The 10,301-nt window shown below is 33.3% G+C and overlaps 1 protein-coding gene across 2 annotated transcripts; it reads right to left on the bottom strand.

Moving 5' to 3' along the window:
* Positions 1–395: 395 nt before the first annotated feature.
* Positions 396–5,742, bottom strand: LOC114124650 (uncharacterized). 2 transcript variants are annotated; one of them, XM_027987968.2, is made up of 4 exons: positions 5,502–5,742; positions 4,848–5,000; positions 3,911–4,070; positions 396–1,250 (listed from the first exon to the last, which is right to left on the bottom strand). In XM_027987968.2, exons 2-4 carry the CDS (start codon positions 4,955–4,957, stop codon positions 693–695), a joined length of 828 nt encoding a protein of 275 aa, XP_027843769.2. In that variant the 5' UTR covers positions 4,958–5,000; positions 5,502–5,742; the 3' UTR covers positions 396–692. The 2 variants fall into 2 exon arrangements, with proteins under 2 accessions (XP_027843769.2, XP_027843778.2); XM_027987977.2 differs by having other exon boundaries at positions 5,369–5,507.
* Positions 5,743–10,301: the final 4,559 nt, after the last annotated feature.

The following is a 10,301-nucleotide window of genomic DNA, read 5'->3' as shown; positions in this document are numbered from 1 at the left end:
GCATTTCCGAGTTGACTATTTCAAAATTGATTTCTACTATATTGTTCTCTTCCATAATGTCCTTGTGAGTTAACGCGTTTACCGGTATCTTGTTAAGCAGACGACGATTTTGCTCATAATCTAAATGTTTATAACTCTGATTAATTAGATATTCTAATTGGTATATAAATTCGAGGTCTAAAAGGTATTCGAGATGTTTTTAATAATTAATATTAGAGCGGATCGGTCTTTTACCAAGTTTTAAAACTAAAATACTGTAGAAATCCACTGTAGCCGGTAAAAATAACGAGAGATATATCTATTGTTTTAACCTTTTAATTGGGGCGAACATGAAAAATGTACAAAATATAAGGTAAACGAATAAAAAATACGGTTTTAAATAATGTAGATGTACATAAAATGTATAATATTATATTATATTATCAGGTCAGTAAAACAGCAAAGTCGCATATAATCGTAACAATATACAAAAAAAAAAAAAAACGACAATGCATAGTACATCGCGCGGTCGTACCAGCCTAGGATTTTAAACCGGTCGAATTTTATACGGGCGAGCGCGTCACCACTTCCGCGCCTTAACGCCACTGCCCGGCGCCGGCCCTCGATTTTGACGCCACTGCGATTTGGACCGCGGCGAGTGACGTATATCGATAATGAAAACGTTTACATAATATTATATACGATCATCGCCGTCACAAGTATCCGTATCCGGTGACGGACCTAGTGGCGGCGGCAGAGGGTCGCCGGATCGGCGGCGGCGGTGTCGACAACGACGACGACGACGGAGGCTGGTGCAGCTGCCGTCCGCAGCGCGTGCGACGCCGGAACTGCAGCAACGTGGCCACGTCTTGGTCGTCATAGTCGTCGTCGTCGTCGTCGTCGTCGTCGTCGTCGTCGTCGTAAACGTCGCCACCGCCGCCGACGACGCTTCCGCCCCGGTGGCCGCCGCGACGCCGACGGTCGCCCACCGGTCTGGGGAACACGTCCGACTGGGTCTCCCAGCACGGCGCCCGGGCCGCTTCCGGCGGCGGCACGATGCCGAGCGGCAAGCAGCTTCCGTACGGTATGTACCCCTCTTCGGCGTGCGGCGTCTGCACGTACAGCCACTGCTCGTTCTTGAACACCGCGTTCACCACCATGCCCAGCGGAAGCGCCACTTCCGTCTGGTAATGGTCGTCCAGCTGCGTCTGGTACAGCAGACAGCCCGTGCACAGCACCATCGGTATGTTTCCCGGTCGGCCGATCGACGACTGCGCAAGAGAGAATATTATTAATAAATTATTCAAATCATAATCGTTTCATAATAATATAATATTGTATTTTATGATTACGGCGGTGTACATCATAAAAAAAATAATACCTATATAATAAACCCAATACGCGTTTACTGCAGTCGTTCAGCCGACTTCGTTTTTATTTTTATTTTTTCGATAACACGAATACAATTACAGTTATATCGGTTTGAGAACTTTAGGTTTTTTTTTCATTTAATTATTTAAAATTATTGGTCACTACTATTAAAAACGCTACAATTAAAACCGTTTTTAACCATATATTACGAGTGTATAAGACAGAGAGAAAACACACAGCGTCCTCTGAAAGATTATAACAAATCGATACGGTTCTCTGGTTTTATCCGGTTGAATAATAATAATAACAATATAAACACCACAGTATTATAACATCGATTGGTTTTAAAGAGGACCACAGTGCTCTACATTTAACTTATTCGAATGTATTGATTGAAATCTAAACTATACAGATTAAAATTCCAGAATTAATGATATTTTAGATTATTTTTAAACCAAAAGTTGCTATATTCATTGATTTATATTTTATTCACACTCATTGAATTTTATGCATTATTGTTACACATGTTTGTTAAGTTAGATCGGTTTAGAACACGATGTTATATATAATGTAACATATTATACATATAAATAATATTATTACAATTTACAGTTTGTTTATTTCGGTTTACGATTATAAATTATATATTTTATATTTATTATTAGGCGGGGTCGAAGTTCAACTCACTTGGGTGCAGGGACTGAGTAGGTTATGTAAACGTTCTAAATAACTATAATTTTAGGGTTTAAACTTGAACGCTAGTCGTAAATCCGTTCTTGTCGGACAATTGATTCAGCTATTAATTACAATTCTCCAATGTAAGCCACCTATCATGATAAAAGTACTACTATATTAATAATACTTAGTACTTATTCAAGTTTTAAGTAATCAAGTCTAAATGACGTGAAAATAATACCTACCTATATGTCTTTTTACGGATTTAAAACTAATGAAAAATTAAACTTGTTTTTTAATTGAATACTATTTTAGGCATACTATTAGTACTGTATACTTCGTTTTAAGAGTATTTTTATAGACTACAATTATACGATACACGTCATTAATGCCGGTATAACCACGTGCTTTACGCGGTCCATCGTTCGGTCTAATCGTTTTTCTCTCGAACGTTAACGACTATCTAAATACTAAATATTAAATAGGATGTATACTCGAATGCAATATGCAATTAGCCGTCATCGCATAAACAAAATAAAAATATCTCAAATAATTAATTTCATCGCGAATCTTTTCTGATGTAAAACATGAAAAACACATCCCCTGCAGACAGGCTGGGCTTTAATAATATACATTCAAAAATAATCTATAGTACATGAACCTTGCGCGTATTGCATAGATAGATTCTAAAAAATAATTAGAAACGATAGAAAAAATTGAAATAGGAATGGTGAGACAATTTAGTTACCTACCTGACTTATCGCCTATCGGTTATCGTCATTCGTCATTTGAAAATAAGTTCTGTCAAATACGGAACATAAAATTATTTAATTTAAAAACAATACGGTAAAATATTCTTATTTATGAATTACCTTGATACTAGAGTAAATTTAACTTGGAGAATATTGTTGTTGAAGTGTATAAGTAATATTAATAACAAAATAATTATTTATACGTATTTTCAGTCAACAAATATTAATAAAATTCATAGAGGTTTAGTCGGTTTAGATGACTTCAAAAGTATTAGATACGATTTACTATGTACAAAGACAAAAAAAAATAACTAAACATCAAAACATAACAAATGTATTTATGTAGAAAATTATATAATATTTTATTGTTATATTATATTTTATTGGCTACGATGAATTAATTTAACATACATATTATTATTTTTGATATATTTTTTATTTTTGACTAAATTATTGAGTGTGGACAACATAAAATAATATATAGTTGGCCAATACAAAAGTGATTATAGTTATAAATACGATAAACTTTTCAATGGACTTAAATAAAAGTTTAAAAAATGAAAGTTGAACAACTAAAACTATTTAAAACAAAACAAAAAAAAAAATTAATGAAATTTTACGATGGACAACTGTAAAATTAAGATACGCTTTGAACTTAACATAATATATTATTATGTATGATAAAAAAAACCTAATATACAAAGTAATAACACATCGACAATTTGTAAATATTTGAACGCGTCTCCTGTCTATGAATAAAAATATAACTCTTTTCAATTAAAATATATTAAAATAAGTAATTATACCACATAATAGTGTATCAAATAATTTATTCTCAACAATAATCTTTTATTTTCTAAGGGCTGTGAAATTATAATTTATATTGTTTCTAAATCAATTATTTCGAATTGTTAAAATAACAACAATTTAGGTATTAATTGTGTACTTGTATTATTTATTTTATTATAATATTATATTCCGAATTTCGTAAATTTTCGTGTATCTTTCTCAGAAATGATGGACTCATTTTATGGATTTACTTATAGTTAATACATTAATACAATATAATAAACTCAAGACAAATCTCAATGTTCTAATATTATATAACAAAGTATTATTTTAGGTTTTCTTACTTTTGAGAGGAAATCGTCTAAATCAGATATTCCGTAGCCATACGTCTGATCGGGCTTGCCGTAGTCCAATATGTTTGAGTGCACGTGGTTTCTCCTTTTTCTCTGAACATGGTTATTGTGCCTTCTTCCACGGTACTCGGACGATGTTGATCCGCGTAACCTGACGAGTACGTTATAACATATATATTATTTTTAATTTTACATTATTAAATTATTTTAGAATATAGAGCATCGTTTTCATTTGAAAAACTCATTGACGCAAACACTTCGAAATACATACAAACATACATATTATATTATGTACCTATATTGTTAAGCCACAGCACGTATATAAAATAAATGGATGTAGTGGCTTTATTTTAATATTATTTTATTATTTATTTATTTTTTTCTTGGGGGGGGGGGACAATTTGAATTATTCGTAATTGGCGGATTGTAGGTGAAAAGCATCACTATTTTTATAATTTTGCTAAATTATAATAATTGTGTGCGGTTTGTATATAATATATAGATAATGTGAAATTATTGTTGTCACAATAATAATAAATAATACATTATATAGTTTATTATTGGAAAATATAAACGCCTGGAAATATATATTATGTAAGATATACTCGTATGTGTTTGTTGTGCGAAGGAATATAATATTATTAAACATAAATATATTTTTAAGTGAGAGACCTGTGTAAACTTTATTGTATGTTCAACATCAATAATCCCATAAATTATTTTTTAAATCCTAACGCTTTTGTCTGTTGACTGTTTCAACTGACAATAATAATAATGATGATAAAAAAAATCTTAACGACAAAATTGAAAAATATTATACTCTAAAATGTGTCTTTGATTTTTAAAAAAAATGCAGTGATAGTATTTAATATTTTAAGTTATACCGTATGGCGTATTGTGATAACATATTTCATATATAGGTACTCACTTTTCATGAGGCTTCTGGCTGGAATCTTGTTGACAAAAGTCTCTTCTGTGCAACACCCATGTCAGTGTATCGTCGTTCTTCTTGGCCAGCGATGAACTTCGAAGTCCCATCAGTTTTATTTCCCATCAGATGTCGCCTTTAATCCTTAAATTCCTGCAATATGTATTATGTATGTAGGGAAACCGTATATTAATTTGATTAAACAGAATACAAATGTGCTGCACATTGCAATTAGCATAAATCGTATTTTAACATTATATTATAATACCGAGTATCGGAGCTTTAGAATGATTGCGACCGAGCATATCGAACACTCGAAACGTTTTGGGTTTATAATAGAACCATAGGTAAATTAAAATAATTTAAATAACAATTTTTAAGTTCATTTGACGGCGGAACTAGGCATCGATTGACTTTTAAAAAAATGCAGATCGTCACTATAATAGCGTTTATCCGTTGTAGGATTATTCAAGGCTGCAGTAGTATGGGATAATTATTTACGAAAAATAAAAAGCGCATACCACTTCCGGGATTCGATTTTGAGCGCGAGTCGAGCGATTGAAAAAAACTAAAAAGCATATCGTGGTCTTTTATAAGTATACGCGGGAACACCCGGAAAACTCGTCGACGACAAAATGAAAAAAAATACCTTACCCGACACATCCCACGCCGACGAAGATCCAAATACCTATAATACGCGGACGAACAGCACTACGCGCAGCGGCAACCAGCGGACGAGAAGATCGTCTACATCGGCACGTCACCGGCGCGGTGTAATATATGGTATAGGTATTATAATAATAAAAAAAAACCTATTGGACGGACCGGGTTTCCTCGTTTGCGTTCGACTCGGACGTCGGCCGCGTCCGACGGTATTGCACGCGCGACCGTAATATTATCATCATGATAATTATTATTATTATATAATATATATATATATATATATAGGTATATTGTTTTTTAACGCATAAAAAATACGCCGTTTCCATCGTCGTTGTGTGCTATCGACGCGGCTTTAATTGTTTGGGGGCGTCTTTGGTCAGGCGCTCGTGCTCACACGCACACACAAACGCGTGCGCGGGCCCGACGACGTCGAGTTCCCCATACGGACCGGCAGGCGAAGAGGCGTGACTTGACCCAAGCTCCGCAGCGTGCTCGGCCCGAGCCGACCGTGGGAACGTGTTATAGATGACCCGAGTGCACCGCCGTCCTCTCGCACAACTCGTACACACACACACACTTAATACGTGACGTATTTACTATAATATGTATAGGATGGTTTTTTTTTTTTTTTTTTAATCGTAAAGCACTCATAATTTTGAAAACAATATAATATGAACGTTTTTCAAAAAATAATTTAAAATTGTTCATATGGTTTGAAAAAAAAAATGTATTTTCATTATAAAAACTATAAACATCTGTATCGCGTTGCTATTGTCAACCGCATAGTTTTGAAATAAATAATATAATACTGTCGGTATAATATATACCTATCAAAATTTCACAGTCTCAATTCAGTCTTCACTCTTCACGGTATTAAAGTACCTATATTACAAACCGTGCATTTATTAATTGTTCAATTTTAAAAGCATAAAGCTCTATACAACGTATAATATTTTTATATACAAACATTGAAACATGGAGAACGTTAACGTTACATCTGAGGACGGAGAGAAAACGCCGAAATCTGCAGCGGCCTCGATAACGGAACCTATAATGAAACCACAATTGGAAAAAGTCTCTGCGGCTAGTGAAAATGCACCGACTATAAAACGACCTTACGGGTCGATGCCAAATATCACGGCGTCTACAACAACTGCAGGTGACGACACTGCCGCGATCCAGGCGCCGACCGCCGTTGCTGTACAGCAGCCGCAAGTTTCCGCCGAACCGCAAACGCGGTATAACATTGAGTCGGTGAACGAGGCAGTGATGATGGTGCCACCAGCAGCCCGCGCGGGAGAAGTCGAGAGCCGATCGCCGTCCGTCTCGTCCAATCGGCAGGTTTCTGCAGCAGAACCAAGTCACGACGGGTCGGGCGAATCGGATGCGAAGATCCGGGGTTTCGCCGGCCTTCCGCCGAGAAGACTATGGTATTCAATGCCGAACATAGCGATCCATTACACGGACAAAGTTTTTTATGACACTACCGAAATCGAGTGCATCGCTCCGATGCTAGTTTCGTGTGATTCGTTGACGGGTAGTACTACAACTGTGACAGAGCCTGCGGAGGTTAGTCCGGTAAAAATTAAACGTCGCTCGTTGTGGAAGCGGGCTAAGAAATTCGCCCGTCGCGTCTTTTGTTGCGCTACGTGATGTACGGTCTGCGGAAGTATATAGAAAACACACTGTATAGTTTATACAGAGTGTTCAAACTTCAAACATATAATTTATTGCATAAAAAATGTTAAATATACATGTACAGTTGTACTTATACGTCATTCTTAAATCAATTGATTTAAGTAATTTTGAGAATTATTCAATTATATTTTGTTACTAAACTTTTCGACTATAATAATATGGTCATACATTATACAATGTTCAAACATATTATAGTTATCATATAAAATATTAAATATACTTGTACAGTTGTACTTATATACATTCTTAAATCAATTGATTTAAGTAATTTTGTAAATTATTCAATTATATTTTGTTACGAAACTTTTCGACTAAAATAATAATGTATAGTCATTAGTCATATATTACCATGTTCAAACATATAAGTTATCTTATACAATTTTATATACTTGTTCTTATTTATTATACTATAATAATACACATATTATGATAAAAATGCGTTTTTTATTTCAAATTTTTAATTGCAAACATTAGAATATTAATTGGATCGATCTTAATGTACTGGACACCTGTATCTGAAATCGAAATCTATATTTGTGGCTATGATAAGTGGAATAGGATGAAGTTTAAGGGACTGAAACTCTGCTCCCGAAAATATTAAAATGTTAGGGAAAATATATTTAATATTATCATAATTTTTTAAAATGCGTTTATCTTTTGAACATATGTTTTTATCTCATAGAACCAGAATATTATATTTTTCCCGAGTGTTTATATTATATACAAAACAATTCAAGACTTTTGTGGTTAATTATTTATAAGTAATAATAAAAAATGTATAACTTACATAACTTAAAAATAATTGGACCAATTGAATGAATTTCCCGGTAAATCCCCGAGCTACCTTATTTAAATATAAACACATTTATAAGTTATAACTGCTGCAGATGTAGTTAAATTATTGCTCATTCGAAATTCGACTGTAGACATTGAAATACTTTAAAAAATATTTTGCTTTTAAATTAAAAATTATTAATTAAAAATGTATGTTGTTTATCAAAAAAGTAAAAGAAAAAATACTATAACAATATTCATATAATATCAAAATTGTTGTTTTGACGTCAAATTATGTAAAAACAACTTTTTTAATAGTACCGTAGTTTTAGTTAGTTACAAATGATGAGAGTTTTTTTTATTAAAACAATCACCTATTATATATTTATTTTTTTTAAACACCGACTCCGTGATGCGTTCTCCGCCTCATTTCACTTAATAGACGTTTTTTTAATTATTATTATTATAAACGTACCCGAATATACAAAAACGAAATAACAAATCAGGCGCCTGGCGCAGGATATACAAGACGCCGGGTGGTTTTCGACGTAAATGAGACGCGGTATTTTATAATACTTGATACATATTAAGTATATACACTATAATATACTGGCAGGTACTCTTGGTCAATTTCATGATATACGCGTAAAGGCTTATTGTGTATTACATTCATATAATACACGCTACAATATAGCATATAAACTTTAATAATGTTTTTATCTTAGTTGGTTCTGACAACAATATCCCGTGTCATTTATCAACAAATAAAAATTATTGTTCTAATATAGAGTATAATTTAATCATTAAATTTGAATGCATTATTATTAAAAAGTATGTGGCCCACAACAACATCTACACGTAAGATGTGGCGGGCGATTGTAAACTCTGCCAGAATACCGGTCAAGATAAAAAGGTGATAAAAGGTCTAATGTAAACTTCGCCAGTTTTTTTTTCTTACCTGTAATCGGTATAATATTATGTAAACTTCACCAGTTTTGAAATTCGAAATAAAAAAAAATAAAAATGACAGTGTTACAGGATGCTATAAATAGGTACACTGATGGAGTAATACAAGACTTAGAGAATATTTACAAATTGTATCACATCATTTTAGTTTACATACATGACATAACTATATATTTTTAGATTATTAGGTATAACGATTGTTTATTATGATTTTTTTACTATGATATTTAATATTTAATGTGAAGTGTGAACGATATTATATTACATTATATTATAATTTTTTTTAAATAATATATCATATTGATTTTATACTACCTACTACTCGATTTTCTTCACTGGCAGAGTTTACATGAACCCAATTTTACCGGTTTTTTTTTTTTTTGGCGTAGGTTGTAGTAAAAGAAAATACAAAAGGTACTTGTGGCGGAGTTTACATGCGCCGGATGTGACCCAGTCTTCACAAAAGGTTGGACACCCCTGCGCTGCAACGTACCTGACTGTTCGACCGTGTATATTATAATATGACGATGGTCCAGAACACATTTTAAAACCTGAATACTATTCAAAAACACGCACAAAAAAAAAAATTAAACTGAAGAATAAAATGCTCGTATATTGAGACATCAATATATGATCTGAAACAGACGACCCATGTCGGTGTTCGAAGCGAAAAACTCGCTGGAGTGTCGGGGAACAATTTCTGAGCAATATATTATGTTATAAGTAGTATAATATACACAATACACTGTACAGCGTATAAGTATGTATTATACCTATATACACCTTGTGTTTAATTCTCCGTGTGACTATATACGTATATACGTATATATGTGTGTATATTATAATAATCACTCCGGCTGCACGAAAAACGTGCCAGACGTTTATAATTATAAAAATATACAATAATGTACCTTCAATTCGCATAGTTCGTAATAATAGTCGGACGACAGCCTCGCCTGCTCGTTCGGTGTTACGAGCTGCGCTTCTCTACGCGTATTTAAGAGGACGCTACACACGCAATCATTCATATTGTTGTCTCTGTCATGCACACACGACGGCTGTCACTTTTTTAGGGTTCTATACTTTGCTGTATAGCGAGATCGCCCAGGTAAGCACTTTTATTTGGGCGTTAATCTTTTATACAGATAAACATTATTAATATGGAGGTGTGTTTAATGTATATTACAATATAAAATATAACCATTATTTTAATCATTAATTATAAATTACGGTATATAATCTTATTTTATAATCGTCAGCTATTAATTTTTACTCAATAATAGAACCTATTGAACTAAATGTTTTCAGATTTTTTTCTCTGTCGAATTGGTTTTATATCTATGTATTACTGTT

Source organism: Aphis gossypii, chromosome 2 (assembly GCF_020184175.1).
Source record: "Aphis gossypii isolate Hap1 chromosome 2, ASM2018417v2, whole genome shotgun sequence".
Classification (NCBI taxonomy): Eukaryota; Metazoa; Arthropoda; class Insecta; order Hemiptera; family Aphididae; genus Aphis; species Aphis gossypii.
Note: the sequence above shows the minus strand (reverse complement) of the source record. Positions and strands in the feature narration are given on the sequence as shown.